The 21,965-nt window shown below is 41.5% G+C and overlaps 2 protein-coding genes across 2 annotated transcripts in view; one reads left to right on the top strand and one right to left on the bottom strand.

Annotated features, from left to right (window-relative positions):
• Positions 1–2,853, top strand: part of FAM185A (family with sequence similarity 185 member A) — a 28,809-nt gene extending 25,956 nt beyond the window's left edge. The window contains exon 8 of the mRNA XM_054399793.1: positions 2,602–2,853. Coding sequence (XP_054255768.1) covers positions 2,602–2,717 — 116 coding nt within the window. The 3' untranslated portion in view covers positions 2,718–2,853. The remainder of the gene's footprint in view (positions 1–2,601) is intronic.
• A 2,447-nt stretch (positions 2,854–5,300) lies between these two features.
• The window catches only part of FBXL13 (F-box and leucine rich repeat protein 13), a 63,471-nt gene continuing 46,806 nt past the window's right edge, over positions 5,301–21,965 (bottom strand). The window contains 6 exon segments of the mRNA XM_054399779.1: positions 5,301–5,436; positions 12,240–12,403; positions 14,532–14,575; positions 14,578–14,658; positions 15,518–15,599; positions 17,431–17,514. Of these exon segments, the coding sequence (XP_054255754.1) occupies positions 5,301–5,436; positions 12,240–12,403; positions 14,532–14,575; positions 14,578–14,658; positions 15,518–15,599; positions 17,431–17,514 (591 nt within the window).

The following is a 21,965-nucleotide window of genomic DNA, read 5'->3' on the forward strand; positions in this document are numbered from 1 at the left end:
TAACACACCAAACAGGGGTGTTCACTTGAAATGGTGGCCATGCAGCATACCAGTACATGTATCTTTTCCTGAGCTCATGGTGTTATCCTGACTGGAATTTGAAATGAATTTTTTTCCCCTCCGTATTATCCTCAACCCATCAGGCTGTTGGCCTTCATGATTTAATTGTGCTAGCAAAGTCATCCTCAAGCCACTGATGTTCCCATGGTGTTCAGGCTACAAGCAATGAGTACAGTTAAGACTAAACTCATCAAAATATCTCCAACCAGACCTTGGTACTTGATTAGGGACTCACACATAAAGCTGTTTAAATAATCTTAAGCTTGATTTGAACTTGCAACTGGCAATAGGTTTAATAACCCTCAAATGGTTTGAAGATCTTCATCCCTAGGGAGTGGAACTTGACACTCTTCTGTGTTCCCTTCACAGGCAAATGTCCAAAAGAAGCATAAGGAACCAAACATTTCTTCTAAGTTCACATAGCAAATGTAAAATGAGAAATGGAGCCCAGACAACAACTCAGCTTTACAACAGCTCTTAATTTATTTCTGGTTTTCTGTGAAGCTCTTAACTTTTAGCAAAAGTGTAGCAGGATGTAAGCAGGGCATGAAACTGTTCTTTTCTAGGGCTGATGCTATGCTTCAGTGTTTATTCTTTCTGCAGAAGTACAGGTCACAATGACAGACACATGAGAGGGTGGAATTAGCACCAAGCACTCCAATATGCATTTCCTGGAAATATATCTCTGCCTGACTTTTATTGTGTCCTCTCCTTAAGGAAAAAACAAACAAACAAACAAACAAAAATGGCCAACAACCAACCAACCAAAACCCCAGACTGCAGTATTTTCAATGCCCAACAACTCTGTTAAGTGATCAGCTGAAATTTTCCTTTTCATTGCTGGTTCAGGTTTGGGTGTTTGGTTTTTTTTTGTTGTTGGTTTTTTTGTGGTGGTGGTGTTTTTGGTTTTTTGTGTGTGGTTTTTTTTTGTTTGTTTTTTGGTTGGTGGTTTGGTTTTTTTTTGTTTGTTTGTTTTTTTTTTGGTTGGTTGTTTTTTTTGACACCTGTAGGCTGTTTCTTGTTTAAAATTAAGGCTGATTTAATATTTTAAGGTCTGCCTCCTATTCAAAAGTAGACTCTGTTTTCTGTTCTGCATTCTTTCATATAACACTATTGATTCAGGAAAGAATTCTGAGAAACTGAGGTTTAAATTTTAATACATTTTATGTATAACATGTCTGTCTGTGAGTCTGTAATTAGCTGGAGAGCAGAACTGTGGAGTCTGCTTTACTGGGGCAGTCAGTGGTGCAAAAATGGTACTAGAGCATCCACATGGAGATCCTTGAAGGCATGCTGTGGTCTGATAACAGGGGACACTGAAGTAACTCTGCTGTCAGTGTTGGACTTCTGACAGTCACATACCTCTAACCAGTACCTCAGCCTGTGAGTGACATGGCTTTGGCCTGTGACTTTAAATGAATCCCACTTAGAAGCACCAAAGCTATTGAAAAGTTCTGGCACATGAGCTTGGGCTGTAGAAACCAATGCAGTGATGTCAGTTGGAGTTTTGCCACTGGTTTTGACTTGCCCAAAATTTAATTTCAGCTGTGTTACAGGTCAGAGCAGAGCGTGTTTGCAAAGTTGCTTCTCTGCCATCTCTCAAGCTATTCCAAGCTCAAGTTAGTTCTAAACTTAGAACTTTCATGCAGTGAGACAAATGCTAAAGTAATGATAAGAGATATTCTATAAAGATAAACTGAAGTGAAGGCTGAGCTTGTGATAAAGGCACTAATTTGGGTTATAAAAGATCCCAGTTGAGCTCCCAATTTGGTCATAAATTTTCTGTAAAAATCCAGCCTCACTTTCTTAGTTGTAAAATGACAGTGAGTTGAACTTTCTCCATTGCCTGTTCTACAGTGAGCTTTCCAGAGCATCACCTTGCACCCTAAGTCTGCATGAAACATGTAAGGCAGACACTTCCCAAGAAGGGGTTGAAGCCATTATCAGAGAGCAGTGATAGCAGCAACATGTCTGGTCATCTGGAAAATACGGTCTTGCACAAGGTTCTTCTCTGTGTGTGCAGTGAAGGTGAAGGCTTCCCAACTGAGTTAGCCAGATTAATGTCCTATGTAGAGGTATCTGTTGGGCTTGTAGTAGTAGGGGGGAGTGGGGGCTGCAGGGACAGTTGCTGCCAGAAGCTGCTAGAAGCCAGCCAGCTCCAACATGGACCAATCAGTGGCCAAGGCCGAGCCCACCAGCGACAGTGTCAGCATTTCTGGGATAATGTATTTAAGAAGGTGAGGGAGGGGAATCTTCAGCCAGGGAAAGGAGTGAGGCTTTGAGAGAAACAACTCCAAGGCACCAAGGGCACCAAGATGAAGGAGGGAGAGGAGGTGTTCCGGGCATTGGAACAGAGATTCCCCTGCAGCCATGGTAAAGAGACCACAATGAGAAAGAATTAAATGTCAAAAACCTCTATTAGAAATGTTTCAATTTTCCCAAATAAGTCTTAGGAATATTCCCAGGGGGCTGGAAAAAATGGCAATGCGAAGATGTGTTTGCTGTGTGTCAAACTGAACTGAACTCAACTCTCTTTTCTAGGTCACATGAACCAAAGGAGTGGAACAGACAAATGGATTAAGGCTGACACACAAAATGGCAAAGTATGTCTTAAAAGCCAAAGCTGGATCCAGTCTGTCAAGCTGAAGAGTTCTTGAGCTGATGTATTTGCTTAATAGAAGGGAGAAAAGATTCATGAGGGTGTCTGAAGCCAGGATTTGCCCCTGGCAGAGGCTGGTGCTTACCAGGTTTGTTTTAACTTTAGTGCCTTTTAGGAACAGCAAGATCTTAGATATGCAGAATTGGTGTGACCTGACCCACTGACCACAGCAGTTTAAGAGCTGGAAACTTTCAAACCTTTAAAAATAAAAAGCATTTTCAACATCTATTTGCAATATGAACATTCACTTCCAAGATGAGCGCTCTGCAAGCCATTTTGTACCTTTGAATTAAATGTCTCAGTACTGTGGGAATTCTGCTGGTTCATGCAAAATGCAGATCATTTTCTTAATCTAGATGATTGGTATCATGGATAGGATAAAATCACTTTCAGAACTGTAGGTCTTTGGTCTTCTTATTCAGTGTCTGATCCCTAAGCAGTTTCTGCCGTGGGTACTGTATGTGTAAAGCTACTTACATGAAATGACTGAACTTGGTCTATGTCATCCACAACCACTTGTTCGTGGATGGAAATAAGAAGTTTAGCTATTTACCACTGTTCATTCCCCTAAAGGAAAGCTGCCAAAGAATGGCAGCAGTGGCCTAATAAATGTGAACAGTAATCTGTTTGATTGTTCCCATTTCCAGGGGCTTGCTGTCAGCCTTGTATGGCAGCACCGCAAGCTCTTCAAGGCAGGAAGGTAGAGGAGGTGAGGGAAGCAGGTATGGCCTGCACAAGGGCACAAAGGACTCTTGTGGAGAAGTTCGTGTTACCACAATACAAACACAGTAAATGGAATTTTTAAAAGCCCTTCCATACTTCTCTGTGGTACCTTATGAAAGAAATAGTGACATTTGTGTTCTAAAGCTGAAATGCAGGAATTCCTGACAGCTGAGTGGATGGGGAGTGGCAAAGAAGAGTTCAGAGAGTCAGCTCAGGTTTTGTCTGTGTACTTTAGATCATAATGGTGCATTATGAAATTAACTTCTCCTTTCCCATAGAATACCCCAAGAGGTATAGCTGGCCTTGGCTAATGGACTTCAGTAGACAAGGGCAGCGTTTTTAGTGTAATTGGCTGGTGGTCTAAAGCTCCATGCTCAGCTTCCTGTTGTGTGCACTGTTTGCTTGTTTGAGGTAAGCACTGTTGTGTGTGGCAAACTAGTTGTATTTTTAATATAACTACTAATATATAAATCAGTAGTGACATTAGTTCTTAAAGCAATCTAATATTCCTTTTGTTTGGAATTATTATTATACTTTTAAAAGATGCAGAATTAATAAATGTATACTGATGTTAGCTTCAAACATTTTTCAGCAATCTAAACATTTCTGTGCATTGCTGCAGACAGAGTGGAAGGAGCACCTCTGAATCCACGCTACTTTGTGCAGTTGATACGTCACAAAGGCCCCTTGATGGTTCTATTATTCACCTGCAAGGCAAAGTCTGGCAGCTCCTGTGAGTTAAGGTTGTGCTTTTTGGGACCTGCTGCAGCAGCATTTTAAGGGATAACACAATAAGCAAACAGGTTCTTTCTTCCATGTTCAGAAGAAAGCAAAAGCTAAGGCATTCATACACTTAAAGTAGCTGCAATTAAACACTTGGAGTGATGTTACCTGCTTAAAGAACTTAATGCCATCAAAGCAACTGTCCTACTATTAAAGCCACTCTGATTTTATTCTTTCCAAGCTAATAAATGTTGATAGCAGCTAGAGCTTTAGTGTAAAGGTCAAGAATGAGCTGAAGAAAGATAAATCTTTGGGAGCATCCCTAGAGGCATTTGAGCAATGTCTTGTTCTGCTACGATGAGGTGAAACTCCAGTTTGCTCTAGAAAAGGAAGATGAGTTGTCAGTAACTGACAAATCCCATCTGTGCTCTTTTTTTTTTTTTCTTGTCCATTTGATGGGAAAACATGTTTGTGTAACTGGAGAAATTTATCCTTTATCACTTTCCTCATCTCTGCTCCTTTTTATTTAATTCTTCTGCCTGTCGGCTGCCAGCCAGCCCTCAGCTCAGACCTGCAGCTGCAAACAGCAGCTCACTTAGAGCTGAACTCAGCCTGAAAGGCTTTCCTGAGCATTAGGACTCTGGGTGCTTGAGTGGCTATTGACAAGTACAGCACCGTGCTGGAAGGGGCACATGTAGTTGTATGAAGGGAGGGGTGGTAGCTACCTCTTCACTGTTCTTCATTGCTCAAGAATACTACTTGATGAGTACCAGCTGTGTCAAGTGTGAGGCGCTGTGAGAAGGCAGAGTGTGTGTTTGTGGAGAGGATCTTCATGGTAACCCAGACCCTAAAACACTCAGATTTATTGATTGCTTACTCTGCCTGGGCCTACACAAACTTGCTGATACTGGAAGAGGAAAGCACCTGAAAGTCAGCAGCGTGGTTCCAGTGCAGCTGTCTTGCTTGAAGGCAACCCACAACTGCGAGAGTGCTTCCTCAGTAATGTGGCAAACCACCTCTTATTAGTGTGTGATTAGTTTTAAAGAAAATAATACAGTGTGCCCCTCATGCCCTAGTGAAAAACTCTGTAGGAGAAGGTGTGCAATTTCTTCATCTTTCAATTTGAAGGATTTGTTTATACAAGCTCTGCTCTGTGTGTTTTGGTGAAGGGGAGCATGCTACCATTGCAGTCATACCCAAGCCAGGAAGGAGGGTCAGCATTGTTATGTTCTTGTCTCTCCAGCTTAGCTGTGTATTTCAAGACAGCTTCTCTGCAACAAGAGGTAAAAAAAATAAATAAATACAAAAGTTAAAAAAAAAAAACTGTACAGAGGCTATTTCTGCAAAGAACACTAAAAATTGTTTAATGAGCAAAAGCTCCTAGTCAAACTAGAAGCTATCAATATTATAACAGATGTTGTAGAAACTAAAAAAGAAGATTATGGCTTAGCTCATTGAGTCATGGAATTACTTAGGCTGGAAGGGACCTCTGGGGATTGTTTAATCCTGCTCTTGCTCTAAATGGATCCAACTGGGCCAGATGAGTCATGGCTTTGCCAGCTGAGTTCTGACTATCTCCAGGGATAAAGATTGCACACTGCCTCTGGGATCCTGTTAAAGGGTTTGACCAGGTTCCTGATTGAAAAATAGTCTCCTTGTATTTGATCAGAATTTTACATATGCTACTTCTCCTATCAGAGCACCTCTGGGAACAGCCTGGCTATGTTTTCCTCTTCCGACGAAGAGTTAGACACAGCAGTAAGGCCTCTCCTAGCCTGAGCTTTCTATTCTTGAGTCTGAGCAAAGCAATTGTCTCAGCCTTCCTTTATATGTCACCTCCTCCACTCCTTTAATGGCTGTGGTAGCCCTCATCTGCTTTGTGCTGTTAGAATACAAAACCCATGGACCAGAGCCAAGTTACACAGAAATAGGGGAAAAGCAGACTTGCTCAGTGAGACACCCTAAAAAGAAGCCAAAGAGCAATGTTCTCCTCTTCCCTCTTCCCAAGCACTACCAATCCAGAGCTTTCATTCCTTTCCTGAGCTGAAGAAGCTCAACCCACCACTTCCAGTCTTTTGAATGTCTCCTTCCATCACTTTTGCACCTTGGCTGTTGGCCTACTCCAGGCTGCACAGAGCACCCTCCTCCCCCAGCCTCCCCATGGCTGGTTCCTGTGCTCCAGCCAGCCCCTGGGCTGAGACTATTTGTGCTGGCTGGAAAAGAGTCAGCTCTCTGTCTCCTGTCCACTGCAGGAGTTTGGGGTGTCACAGCACAGCAAGGCAGCCTTGCTCCCTGCTGGCCGATTGCCTGAGCTCTGTAATAGAACAGAGAACCTGGCACCTAGACAGTAACAAAGACTCACATTCAAGCTGGCTGTTATCTGCTAGGAATGCTCCTACAGTCTGGGTTTGTTTTGTCCCCAAAGTGCAGACACTAGCTGATGCCTAAAGAGGCAGACACACACAGCTGCCATACTTCCTGCCACAGCAGGAATGGGGACAGGGGAAGGGGTGCAAAATGGACAAGATTTATGAAGCAAGGAGAGCTCTTTTCCAGCTGCTGCAGGGTTGTTTGCTAAGCTCTGACAGTGGCACATTGTGTGACCCACAGCAACACAAAGCTGTGGCTGTTTTTGTGCTGGGGAGGCCCGGGCACTGAGGAATGTGTGCACAGTTTATATGCACTATAAGCTCTGAGCTATAAAATAAAAATCAACTCATGCAAGTCCAAATTCCTGTTTTTCATGGAAAGTGCAATGTATGGTGGCTGGCTAAAGCCTGTGTAAGGAGAGCTTTTACTACTTTTTTAGAAACTTACGCTGTCCCTCGCTTGGAGCTACAGCTGATCAGTCTGCCAGAAAGAGCCATTCATTAATGATCAGCACATGGCAAAACAGATTATTTCTTTAAGCTATACTGCACTCTCATAGGCTCTACTTGCTTATTTACATGATGTCTTAAGTGAACACACTGATGAATAAAGGCATTTCAGCACAGAATTACCGTGCTCTTTGGCAAAGCAAGCATCTTGGCCCAAGTCATAGCCCAAGCACGTGCCATAGCTTGAGAAGCACTGCACTATATAACCAAATCCTTACCCAGAGTATCAATCCCTTTTGCTAAGCGGGAGGAGCTAGGAATTACAGTTTTACATCAGTACCGTTCTGCATTTTAGGCTGAAGCCTGATGACTACATCCATCATAATAAAAAGCAGAGATCTTGAAAAAGACTTTACAAAAAACAGTCAAGAGCAAAAAGTAACAGAAAATAAAACTTTAAACATGAGGGACCTGGTTGTAGTGCAAACACAGGAGAAAGGAAGCTGAAGAGGCAAGTGGAGGCAGGCAGCTAATGGGAGAAGCAGAAAGCATCCAGCAGCATGCTCCAGGTTACGAAAAGTGATAAGACTACATAAAATCTGAAGTATTCTGGGGTCAGTCAGCTACAATAGTTGTATCATTTGACAGCAGCTGGTTCAAGTGCACAGGAGGCTGAAACAGCACTCCTGGAGCCTTCATGTCACTTCTCAAGTGTGCTTCCCTGGCAGTGAGGATACAGTTAAACGGTATGCTTGTTTCTTCTTCAGGAGAACCTAGGAGCAATAATTCTTAGTCCTTTACCAAATCATGCACAGACTGCCTTCATTTCCAATTACCTCTGTGTTGGACTCCCAGATCCTCCCTGCTTTGAGACCTGAATATTTGGGTAATAACTAAAAAATTCTGCTTTTGCAAGAAAACACTTTCTAACCAACAGCAACCATCAGAAAACAGCAACAACCCCCCCAGACAAAGCAGAACACTCTCAACTTGTCAAATGCATTGTAGCTATTAAGACCCAATGGCATTTCTTGTTTCAAAGGCAAAAAACTGAACCAATATTTGTTGATGGGTCCCTTGCTAACATAGCCAACAAGTTTAAAATAAATGTAACTGATTTCATAGTAGTGCAGACAAGAAGGAAGGTAGCATTTAAATGCTCTTAGAGAACAGCTTTTGATGGGAGCAAAGGGTTACAGATGAGATGCTGTTTGGTGGGAGCACAAGACTGGCTGCCAAGGGCTACTCAAGGCAAGGGCACATTTCCTTTCTCATTTTGCACCAGAAATATTACTAGACAGCCACAACTTCTCAGCACTGCTGCTGACTCTAAATGGTATTTGTGTTTGGAAGAATAAGGAGAATGTTTTACAGGGCAGAGAAGAGTTTCTCTGAAGCTCTCAGTTCTCTCTTGTGGGATTAGTCCCAGGTGACTTAGAAGCACCCTTGTTACACTGGTTCGTTAGCTTGCTTTCTCTCTACTAGAAGAAATTAATTTTACCAGTGTACTCCCACAGGTAGAGTATCCATGGTCCTTTATGGCATCAAGAAACAGGATTAACTGAGAGTTCATTAGCCTCTGGCTGCAGAAACAGGCAGCAGGATATCAGGTCATAGGTCTTCTGACATTGAACAAACCTGGCACCAGACTGGTGTGTTGGCAAACATCACCTTGAATGTTCTCTGATACTGGAAAGAGTGGACAGTTTATGTGCTCTGAGCTGCTCCCTGTGGAGCTGCATTGGACTGGACTGTGAAGAGCTTGGTAGCTCCAGATGTTTTCTATTTTAACCTAACAAAACAGTAAAAAAAAAAAAAACAAAACAAAAGACTTTGAAGAAGAATGTGACACAATACAGGAGATGCCTCTGTGTTTGTAAAGCTGAGCCTGCTGAGAGATGGCTGCTAGGACTGGTTAGTGCCTCACAATATATACTGGGGAATTCCTTTAGCAGGATGTGACTAGATATTCTGTAGGGCAACTTTAAACTGTCTCTCTTCTATTACTTATTTAGAACCCAAGCCACCAGCATGTTTAGTTCTCCAGATTAATCTGATTTTTACATTATCCAATCTCCTTAAATAGGGAATTAAATGTCTCTGCAATGTAAGTTTCACACCTGCAGAACATAAATCACACCTGAAAACAGCTTCTTCTAAATCCTGTGAAAACTGAAGAATCTGAGTAAGATTTTAATAGTCTGGAAACAGAGAATGGGGCCCTGTTCATTTTTCTGACAATCTGTTGCTTTTCACACACAGAGGTTGTGAATGAAAGACACAATTCTGTAAAACCATTGTGAGATAGTAGTGACAGTGCTGTCACTGCTTTAGATGTCACTGATGACTGACTGTGGAATCACTGATATTTTATTGTGCTCTTCATGGTGGAAGATTTTTTTTATCTTTGCATTACTGGCCTTGAATTCCAATTAAAAAAATTCTCTGAAGTGTGCCACATGCAGCACGTGGAATGTATCTGAGCATAGGTGTGATTCTCCTGTGTTTTCTGAACACCATTCCATCTAATTCAGTGCTGAATTTTTCTACCTCATCAATCCAACTGATAGTTTTTGTCCCAGACTCAGATGGCAGAATAGGAGTTTCCAATCATTGAATATAGGGTGCTGAGAAGTAGAGACTCAGGCTGGCAAAGAAAAGAACTGTCCATCAGCTCATACTAGAAAATCAGCTACTCAGGGTTCAAGAAAGTAAAAGCAACAACATTTCCCTAGTTCTAAAAACCACAAAAAGGGCAAAGATAACCTTGGGTGGAGATGTGTGTCTCATGGTTGCTTTTTGTTTTGCAAAGATCTGTACATCTCCAGGGATTTCTTTGCAGTAAGAATAACTGGTTGGGAAATTCCTTGGCTGAGTCAGAAGTTTAATCAAGGCATTTGGAGAACCCATAGCAATATGGGACTCTGAGGCAGAGGCATAATCCTGGGTCATCCTGCAAAGGCTGCAATAATGCAAATGGTTTCTGAGAGGCCAAGTCAGGCCTTTGATGAGGGCTTACCCAATATTACTTAGAATTTGCACAAAATTCTGTTTCTACTGCATCTCACTGCTACAGGAAGATGTAAAAGCAACCAGAGCCTGAGAGGGATGGCAGCCTTTGGCTGGATGGAAGCAGAGCCTGAGAGGGATGGCAGCCTTTGGCTGGATGGAAGCAGAGCCTGAGAGGGATGGCAGCCTTTGGCTGGATGGAAGCAGAGCCTGAGAGGGATGGCAGCCTTTGGCTGGATGGAAGCAGAGCCTGGAAGGGATGGCAGCCTTTGGCGGGATGGAAGCAGAGCCTGAGAGGGATGGCAGCCTTTGGCTGGATGGAAGCAGAGCCAGAGAGGGATGGCAGCCTTTGGCTGGATGGAAGCAGAGCCTGAGAGGGATGGCAGCCTTTGGCTGGATGGAAGCAGAGCCTGGAAGGGATGGCAGCCTTTGGCGGGATGGAAGCAGAGCCTGAGAGGGATGGCAGCCTTTGGCTGGACAAAAGCAGAGCCTGAGAGGGATGACAGGGGTGGGGAAGGTGTTGCTCTCATCTCTCTGGTGACCAGCAATAGGACAAGAAAAAATGGACTGAAGCTGTATTTGCCATTAGGAAAAGGTTCCTAACTGAGAGGGTCACTGGTCACTGGAACACGGTCCCCAGGGAACTGGTCACAGCCCCACCCTGTCAGAGTTCAAGGACAGTGCATTCTGGATGATGCTCCTACTTGTATGGTTTAATTTTAGGAAGTCCTGCGAGGAGCAGGGAGTTGAATTAGATGATCCCTGTGGGTCCCTTCCAGCTTGAGATGTTCTGCAATTCTGTTATTCTAAACCTAACCAAAACTGACAGGCTTTTACTTTTATGTGCAATCAGGAGACTCGGTTCACTGACACCAGTGGTGAAGCTGTGTTACTTTGTGGTATATAACCTTGCTTTTTCCAGATGTAGACACACAAGAGTGTTCCACCTGATGAAACTGAGCTTATGATGCCTTGACTCATTGGCTGTAACCATACTGGATTTTGAGCACAGACCCACATCTAGTTCTACCATATCCTGACAGTCAGTCACTGGCAAACAGGCTCCCACAAGGCTTCAGAGGGAGCTTGAGTACATTGTGCAATGGCTGGCAGCATTAGGCCCAGTCTGGGGTTTTCCCACATGTTCCCATGTCCCCTTGAGGTGATATCCTGTGCCTGCAGGAACTTCCTTGCCATAAAGAGAGATGGGGTCCCTATTCCTCTTCATTTCTGGGTGTCATTAGAATATGTAGAGAGCCACATCGGGCCACAAGGATCCTAATGCAGCAATTGTGAACATAGAATCATAGAGTTGTTTGGGTTGAAAAGCCCTCTAAGATCATTGAGTCCAACCATCAACCCAACACCACCACGGCCATTAAACCATGTCCCCAGATGTCATGTCTACATATTTCTTGAACACTTCCGGGGATGGGAACTCCACCACATCCCTGGGCAGCCTGTTCCAGTGCCTGACTACTCTTGCAGCAAAGAAATTTTTCCTAATCTCAACCTAAACCTCCCCTGGCACAATTTCAGGCCATTTCCTCATTCTATCACCTGAAACTAGGGAGAAGAGACCAACCCCCACCTCACTGCAACCTGTTTTCAAGTAATCGTAGAGAGCAAGTCAGCCTCCTGCTCTCCAGACTAAAGAACCCCAGATCCCTCAGCTGCTTCTCACCAGACCTGTTCTCCAGACCCTCCACCAGCTTCCTTGCCCTTCTCTCAACATGCTCCAGCACCTCAATGCCCTTCTTGGAGTGAGGGCCCCAAAACTGAAGACAGTATTCAAGGTGTGGCCTCACCAGTGCCAAGTACAGGAGGACAATCACTTCCTTGCTCCTGTTAGCCACATTGCTGATGCAGGCCAGGATGCTGGGCACACTGCTGGCTCATGTTCACCCAGCTGTCAACCAGCGCCCCCAGGTCCTTTTCTGCCCCAAACCTGTAATGCTGCATATGGTTGTTGTGACCCAAGTGCAGGACCCAGCACTTGGCCTTGTTAAACCTCATACAACTGTCCTTGGCCCATGGATCCAGCCTGGTCATGTCCCTCTGCAGAGCCTTCCTACCTTTGAGCAGATCAACACTCCTGCCCAGTTTGGTGTCATCTGCAAACTTATGGAAAGCAGATGACATGAGATAAAAGAGCAAGATGGTTCAAGCCAGATACCAGGCACCGTGATAACAATTTAATAAAAAATTAAAAAAAAAAGAATTAACATAATGAAATATCGTCTTACGTGGTAATATTTCTGAGATACAGCATCTTGAGAGTCTGGAGTCTCTTACAACCTTTCCAAAGACATTTCAGTGCTTTCTCAGTAAGATAAATGCAACCTGAAACATCCAAGAAGTGTAGATAATGGCAGGCTGCATCCAAATACTGGATACAGCTATCGGTCATCTGTAAATGAAGCAACAAGAGATGCAGAAGTTGGAAGATTATTGAACAGCTGAAAATAAGAAACCAAAACAACATAGAGCATGATTTCAGTGTCTGATTTGTGGGAAAGCTGTATTGTACAGTATTTTGTGAAAGTAAAGTCTAGCATAGCAGAAATCTGAACCTCTGCAAGAGGCTTTGCAGGAGCTGCTGCTAAACCATCAGGACCATATTAGGTATTACTGTGAGTCCAGCACAGTCTAAAGTATTTTAGGATTCTTTTTTCACTTAATCAGAACAGTTTCACTTTCCCAGCCTCATCATTTTGCATGCAGCAGATATGAGCCTTTAGCCTTACCTGCTGTTGCATTGCTCTTGCTTAACTATTAGGCTGCACTTAAGTTTATCAGTTTTGCATCTCAGTTCTGTTACAGATTAGTGTCTCAAACCAAGACCTTCTTAAGGTGTAGCTCTGGAGCAGAGCTGCTTAAATTTCACCTCCCAGTTCTATTTTTCTAAACTGAAATTCATTGCCATTAATGTTGGAAGTTGCATTTGAGAGAAATGTGAGACATAAAGTCTGCAAGGAACACAAGCAGCCACTCAAGCTACTTAATTGCTCCACTGACCTCAGCAAGAAGAGCAAGAATACATTATGCAAAAATCAAGAGGACATACTAAAGACCTTTTAAAGATGCTTGATTGAAATCAGGAGTGGGATGGTGGAAAGAGCCATGAGACTTTCGCTTGCGTTAAACAGCCAATCTCATGAGGGTCTAGCAGGGACACAGATGCAAGGTTAAGCTGGGACCTTGTGTTACGGAACAGAAAATGGTCACACTAGTTTGTGACACAGTACTCCTGGGATACAGAGCTAATTCTGCCCTTTGCTTATTCCAAATTGAGCTACATGCTCAATGTCAAGATCTGCAATACATTACTAGATTAATAGATGAACATTCCTATTGAAATAAAAAAACATTTCTGACTCTGAAGCCAGTAATCAGCATCTGATGCATTTAAGAGAAACTACATTAATCACATACCCAGCCCTGTTCCCTTTAGAGGACTGAGATCCTGTGAATTACAGAATTCTCTGTCCATAGAACCATGTCTTCAGAACTCTGCTATTTAAATAGCTGAATCACTTAACAAGAGATTTATTTTCAGTTCTTGTTGTGTAGAATGTTTCCCACAGCAACTTCATTTTTTTCCTGTGAAATAAGAATTACTTTTGAATCATGATCAGAACTGTACTGCTGCCTATTGTGCAGTATCAGCACTGGCAAAGCAACTCGTTGATGTTGTAGGTACAGAGAAATGTGACAGGGAGGCTCTCTGTATGTTCACTGGAGCTAACGCAGTTTGTTCAAAGACAGCCTGTCTGCACCAGTAGATATAACTAAAGTGACTTTAATCTGCAGAAGACATACCAAAACACTCTTAATGCACATGTATTTCTGTATTGATTTTTTCCCATGTTCTTTTGCTATGATTTTTTGTTTTCAATTATTTTCTTATAGAATATAGCTGATGTTGCAGGATATGACTGTCAACATACATCCTTTAGAACAGGTTCATTTTTACTTTAATCTCCTGACAATTCTTAAACAGTCTCTGAGTAGAAAATATTTCCTTATGCAGCAGTTGAATTCTCTCACTTTACACTAGAGATTGCCAAATGATTTGAAAGAGCCATTAGCTTTAACATGCACAGGTGTACCCATCTCGTTTTATGGATTCAAGTTAAACAAAGACTTGTAAACTTGTATGGAGGTTTCTTTGGAAGAGCCTTGGTGTTCTTTTCTGAAAATAGTGGGGTATTTGCAGTTAACAGCTTGGCTTCATAACCATTTAAAGGAAAGATACCATCTAGGAACAAAGCATTGGAAGGAGATTGCAGGGTCACCGAGTCCACTTCTTTTTCCCATTTGCAGGAGCTACAAAATATGATCAGTTCACTCCCAAAGCAGGAGCCATCCTAACATTCGTTAATGCTTTGTCCCCATCTCCCTTCCCAGGATACTGTCCCACAAGTTCTGAACATCAGAACCTCTCCCAATTTCCATCCACCCCATCCTGAACCCCACTACCTCCAGATACCAGCAGGCCAGGTTTGTGGTCCCAGTGCCCCATTATTCATACGTACCTTTGGGCAACCTGCTATGCTGACAGCTGTCAGTCTGTGGCATGAAATGCCATTGATCTCACAGCTTCATCTGTCAGCTGAGGGCAGCAAGAGACATAGCAGTGTTCCACCATGGTTGAGCCATGACCTGCTGGTCAAACTAAAGGGCAAGTTGGGACTACACAGGAAATGGAAGAAGTAACAGGCATCCTGGGAAGAGTATAGGGACGTTGCCTGGTTGTGTAGGGATGAAGTCAGGAAGGTCAAGGTGCAGCTGGAACTGAACTTGGCAAGGGATGTAAAGAAAACCAAGAAAGACTTCTACAGGTAGAAGGAAAAGGAAGGTTAAAGAAAGTGAAACCCCCCCTGATGAGCAACAGTGGGGAATTTGTATCAACAGACAAGGAAAAGGCTGAGATTTTCAACAACTTTTTTGCCTCAGTCTTCACTGGCAACCCCCCTCCTCCTAGCTCTCATGTTGATAGCCCACAAGTTGGAGACCAGGGAGACAAAGTCCCTCCCACTGTAAGTGAAGACAGGGTGTGTGAACATCTGAGGAACCCGAAGATACACAAGTCCATGGGACCTGATGAAATATATCCCAGAGTCCTGAAGGAACTAGCTGATGTAGTTGCCAAGCCACTCCCCATGATATTTGAAAAGTCATGGCAGTCAGGTGAAGTCCCTGGTGACTGGAAGAAAGGAAACATTACACTACAGGCTGCTTGTCACCTGAAATACTGAAATACTCTAAACCCAGACACTGGATGGGTTTTATTCGTGTTTAAGAAAAACCACACTCTCTCCAGGATTCAGCCTCAGCTGTGATGACTTCATCACTACATTCTCAGCTGGGGTATGTAGTACAAGCTGACGCCAGGATCTCACTGCCTGTGAGATATGTTTATCTTGTTTTTACTGGCATCATTTGTCTACATACAAATTTAAAATACCCTGCAAAGTTAGGTTCTGAGTTTTCTCTTAACTTTAACTCTACATTATTTTACAGATAACACTAAAATTATATTTGCAATCAAAGGGAATGGAGCTTTGTTTGCTCTCTTCATCTCTGTATTCCTGGTTCTGTGTCTGTAAAGAAAATCACAGAAAAGGTTGTGAAAATACGTAACATTAGAAAAACATTTAGACACTCCAAAGAGTCAAATACCATATGAAGGAAATAATTTTCTAACTTATTTGCACAGTTTTAATTCTGTGTAAGTAAGGTCTGAGGACGCAAGCATCAATGAAAATGCAAAATATGGAATACTAAATTGCTACCATTAAGAGAGCATCACTTGAGTTACAAATGAGCAAAGATCCTACTCATAAAAGATGTGATCACACACATGTTTTCACACTGTTACAAGGGCAGGGAACAAGTAACAGAATTAAGACTGTACAGTCAAGGTTAGTTATGTCTATATTATTTGGGTTATATTGGTTAGTTATTTATAATTATTTCAAATTAGTTATTTCATAACTTTCTAGCAATTTATCTTTTCACATATTTTAAGTATTGTGTATATAATCAAAGGATAACCAAGTCAAGCAGCATACAATGGGGTTACTCTCTTTCTTCCATAAAATCATAGAACAGTTTGGGTTGGACGGGACCTCCAAAGGTCATCTAGTCAAACCCCCTGCAGTGAGCAGGGACATCCTCTACTAGATCAGCTTGCCCAAAGCCATAAACTCATGTTTAGATTCACATTACAAAAAAGGACTTGCCACTTTGAGTTACTTTACACCTCTTCTTTTTAATCCCACCATGCCAATATGGCTTCTGTAACTCCTGTAGGTACTCCCTGCTGAGGCTTTCTCCTCAAAAAGTTCAAATTCATAGGCAGACAAGGAAATCACAAACACTTCTTTTTTACGGTCTTTTTTTGACATTACTCTGTGTAGTGAGACAACTGAAACAGCTTCGGAGCCATAATCATAGCATCAAGCAGAAGTGAATATTCTCCTTCAAATGCACTGGTGCTACATGAGGTACACAAGGTGCACTTGGTGGTTGTTTTGGGTTCAAACATAGAACTTTACATAGAACATTCATGAAAGGTGAGTCAGAATTACTCCTAAAGCAGCAAGTCCTAATGGCCTGCTAAGTGTGTTGGATAACTAGATTCAATCCAGATGCATCCCTGACTCATCCTTACAATATATGGCTATAAAATGATGGTTGTTGGAGCTTTATAACAGAAAAAATGTAGAAGCTGAAGGCTGGGATCATGTGTTGGCATTGCCTGTACCTGCAGCGTTGTGATCTGCAACTGTTTATGGGCATGGAATTGATATAATTAAAACCTATGACGCTAGGTGTTTCTGTTACATATGGTTAGGAACAACTCTCTGTTGTTTGAGAGAAGTGCTGTTGTTTGGGTACAAGTCCTCAACCCTTCCTAACAAGACAAACCATTCTTTTTTCTGCTGTAAATTACCAACCAGATTATTTCTTTCATTGTTCTTAAACACAAAGCAGCAAATCTACGCAATCATCCTGAACTTGTCAAATCTTCAAAGGATTTAGGTACACTTTAAGCAACCTGGGCTAAGGATAGGGCATTCCACAGTTGAATTATACATTTTGGAAACAATAACCTCCTTTTCTTTATCTTGAATTTATCCTGGCAGTAAGCAGCAAAAAGTAAACCCCTATTCAAGTGTTCATGCCACCTGCAATTGAACAGATCTCAGTTGTATTCCCTTTACAGACTGCAGGCTCCTTGCTTACTTATCTGTTCCTTTTATGGAGATTGTATCACAGCTCTGATCATCCCCTTAGAGAGAAACGAAAAGGGAGAAGCATCTGTAAGAGTGAGAGTGCAGAATGGTGCCATGGAAAATGAACGATGATGATGATATAAAGAAATAGAGAGGCTTACAGGAAACCCTAAGCAGAGAGGTGAAGCCTTACCTGAATCCCAGTATCACCAATGTTTTTGCACTCTGATATAGAAAGTTCCTTTATTTTCCCACGGCGGCCGAGGGCTCTCGAGCCCTAAAAAAATCCAGAAGAATTAATCTTAAAAATCAATAGATGCAATTACATGTACCAACATGGACTATGTGAAGATAGTCAATAATCTCTTCTGCCTGTACATTAAAACTTCTACCTAAGAGTTACAGCACCTTTTCAGACATTCTCTTCAGCAAAATGTATTCAGTTTATCCTCTCAATTTTGCTTGAAGTACATATACAGGAAGAGAATTCTTTGCAGAAATAATTCAGTTGAGAAAGAAAAGAATTTAAAAAATTAGATTTTCCTACTTGTTCAGCAAGAAGCTGAAGAAAAGTAGTGTAATATGAAATACTGTTAGAGGACACAGACCACACTGTCACAAATCAAATAAATTTACACATCTCCAAAATTTAGCTTTGAAGGACTTTTTCACAATTTTGGTTTTGGTTTGGGGGTTTGTTTTGTTTGGTTATTTTTTTTGCATGTGTGGATTTTTTTGTTATTGTTGGAAGACGATAATACTGTTTGCTACAATCAAATAATACCTTTAAATTTCTGCCTTTATGATTTGCTTACCATTAAGAGCTCTATGGCTACAGCTATGGTACAAGATAACATTTGAACTGGTGCAGTCACATTCACAAGTGGATGAGCAACCCCCATATTCAAGACAACAGGGAGGTGAAAAACTTTGGTAAATTCCTATTTTAGGAGTGCAAAAAAGATCCAAAGATGCTTTATGATTTTTACTGCTTGTACATCAGGAAACAGGACCATGCTTTGATCCTAAACTCAATGATCTGAAGAAGAATTCAATGTTGACTTTGTAAAATGCATTTTGATAATCACAATATTTCTGTGCTTCATATCAACAAAGTAAACTTGTCTGAGAACTGAAGTTATTGCTTTATTCCATATGGTTAATAAGTTTTCTGCAATTAGGCAGTGAACAGCATTGCACAGAGAGGAAACATCCTCTTGAAAGAAGAAGCACATGTAAAGAGTGTCTGGAGTCCAGATGTGGACACTCTCATGATAATGCTGGAAGAGTACAGCTGGAGTTCAGATCTTGCAAATTCCTGAAACCTCATGGGCTGAACAAAACCAAAAAATGGCACAATGGAAGAGCTCTCCAATCCTGGATGCTTATGCAAACAAAGACATTTGCATTTTTCTCAGCAGATACAGTCAGGTGGTGACCATTACTTTCAACGGTTTCATGGAAATCCACAGGCTGCACGTTTGTACAGAGCAGAGCCCTCCTATTCCAGATGAAAAACAATTATGTACTTAAATCCCAAACGGGTTTGCATCAGAACTTGCCTGCCTTATGCCAGAGACTGATAGTGGACGTGTGGTCTTATAGACATCATTTCTCCTTGCATTCTTCTCTGCTTAAAAGTGGCCACTTTAATGCAGTTGGCAACAAAATATTAAAGAATATTATCAAGATATTTTTGCTACAGGACCACTAACACTGCTGTGCCTTGAGTTCACTTGTCATCATTTTCTAGGATTAGAATGACACTGAATCACAGAACACTTTCTGCCATGGAGAAAGGGAAGACTTTGCCCTGCATCTCTTGTACAGTGTGCCCGTTACCACTTCCATTTAGTAAACAATTTCAAAAGAAACTTCTTATTCCTCTCCAACAGCTGGGGTTTTCAACCTATTTTTGCACTGTTTTTCTGTTTCCTTTATTTTATGAGGCCTATAAACATTTGTGGAACTTAATTCCACCATAGTTTTTGTAGGTGAGAAAATGAGTATCAACTACACTAGCTCATGAGGAAGCTAGAGACAAAAGCCATGGGGGCTATGGCATGCCAAAGAACAACTTTTTATTATCTATATTCACAAGCTGTAAGTCTCTGCCTTTCAGCTGCAGACTCTCTCTAACAATAACCATGTGCTACACTATTTTCAACCTCTTCTGAGATCTCTGTTCACGTATCTCTTCAGAACCTTAAAGGTCAGCATCTGTAATGTATCTATATGTTCCAGAAATACACAGATCTCACTTCCTGTTCATACAATCAAACAGATTGACCTCAAAGTGACTCCAATATTGGAAGACAGCTCTTAAGAGCTGTCTCCCACCTTCCATTTCTGAGCCATTTCATTTTAAAGTACTCATCCTCTGAAATGCTCAGACTTCTGCATAGATTAGCCACAGACAGGCTTCAGCTTTGTGGATCGGATACTGCAAGAGAAGGATGTCGTCATTCCTATCACACATTATCATTTTGCTGATAACAACACATATGTGGCAGGACAAAAATCATTTTCAGACAGCAAAACCCTTCTGGAAAATGGCTTGCTTCTTAAGCAAATGTAGCTGTGGTGCTTCCAGTTCCTGACCTAATATTACAGTAACTGCAGAGATGCCCCGTCTGACTTTGTGTATAATGCATGCCATACAATTTAATTTCTCTGCCTGACACTATTTGAGGTTAGACCAGATCCCAGTTTGTGAAATAAGGTTGCTAGTGTTGTTGGTGTTAATTCCAGATGACCTGGCTCCCACTGCAACTGAAGGTTCTGGAAAAATATCAAGCCCAGTTGTCAATATTGCAAGTACCACTAATGACTGCTGATCTGCCCTGGCACTCAAGGTGCTGGCACATCTGACAGCGACTCTGTTGACTCCTAGTACTTCCTCTCTCCACACAGAATTAAGTTGCTAAGTGTCCAGGTCAAATTCTCTCTTTTGTCCCAAGAAAATTGGAATGCTAACATCTGAATTTGGAGCCCATTTTAACTTATTTTAACATTTTCTTTTCCCTGCTTGGAAATGCATGTGATTTATTACATCCTCCCCTTTGCAAACCAAATGCAACTAATTAATTTTCAGTCTGTTGCTGGTTAGATCTATTAGACTGATAATATTTTTTCTTAACCTTTATGAGGCTCTTCCTCAGTTCTGCTGGGCTATTTTTCTAACAGACTGAAATGTAGAGCTGGGCTATGGATTCAAGTCACAAAGAAATTACTCTAGATAACTGTGGAAAGCCAAAACTCCACTGCTGGGTTGTCGTGTCATCATCCCCCCAGCTGATTTCTTATTAAAATATTAGTAAATATTTATGTTAGAATCATAGAATGGCTTAGGTTGGAGGACCAGCCAGGATCCAAAGATCATTCAGTACAAACACGTAAGAACAGACAGTTGAGCTCACTGTTTATACATGCACAGAACCACCACTGCAGAGTTCCCAGTAATTACAAAGCCTCAGAAAATCTTTGACTGATTAGCTGATTGATTCCACAGATAGCTCCTGAGGAGGCATTTAAGCCACAACAGAGAATGTGGGCTTGGATTATTAAAAGAGAGAATTTCATGCCTGACAGTCATTGAACAAGATAATGCAGAAGCAAAGAATATTTCTTTGTATCCTTCATATTTCCTTTTTATCTTTGATTTGATTTTATCTTTGAAATGTATCCGAGTTCTTCCCATTTTAAAATATTTTACCTACTTTTTAAGTTTTAGGCTCTTTTTATTTTTCTCTAATTATTATACTGCATATAGTTCACCACTGATATTAATCTTCCCTGAATCTGTGCCAGGGCATCTCCTGGGTTTGTTGCTGGATGCTCTAAATAACTCAGGCATCACCTATTCTTTGCTATAGTTTCTCTGTCTAAATCCTGCTTTTCCTCACATGTCCTGACACTACTATACTTAATTCATGTCACAGGAAGATGGGTGGTCCAGGCCATATGCATCAGCAGCACGAAGATAAAATCAGTCACGGTCAGAACACAAATCTCTAAGAAAATATGACTCTTGGATTTTTCCTTCCTTCCCTTAAGCATATGTTATTTATTGCAGGAAATTCTGTTTTCCTTTGATGGGCAGAATGTTTCTACTATCATTAAAAAAACAAAACAAAACAAAAAAAAAGGAAAAAAAGCACAGAAAGGAAAATTCTCCATAGTGCAAGTCTGTGTTGCACATCCTTCGTTTTGACATGAAATAGCAAGACAGCAAAGCCAGCAGTCCTACTGCATGGACTGCAGGAAAGCAATGAGCCTTAGAGCTTCTCTTTGCCACCAGAGCATTACAGTGCTGATTACTGCATATTAGGCATTCTTCTCCCTGTTACATTAATGAAGCAATACTAACAAAGTCTACATTGAAAGAGACCTTAATACAACTTCTTCTGTATGCTAATAAAATGCATAGTATAAAGTCAGAGCACACAAAGAGCAGCTTGTCAGAAAACAGCTTGCTAGATTTCCTTTTATCATATGATGTTTTAAGACCAGAAAATATATTTATTATACATGTGTGAACATTATATTACTTGAACACAGTAGCTAGTACTAGCAATCAAAAATTACAGAAATGATAAATAGTCAGTTTCTGGGTTAATTTATCTGTCTTCTGGCAGAGGGAAAGCTGAAAGCCTTCGCAGTGCAGCGTAAGCAAAAGAAGTTGGCTTATGGCCAAGGTCATGGGTTGTGTTATGTGAAAACTGGAGT

The sequence above is a fragment of the Indicator indicator genome, chromosome 3, assembly GCF_027791375.1.
Source record: "Indicator indicator isolate 239-I01 chromosome 3, UM_Iind_1.1, whole genome shotgun sequence".
NCBI classification, from domain to species: Eukaryota; Metazoa; Chordata; class Aves; order Piciformes; family Indicatoridae; genus Indicator; species Indicator indicator.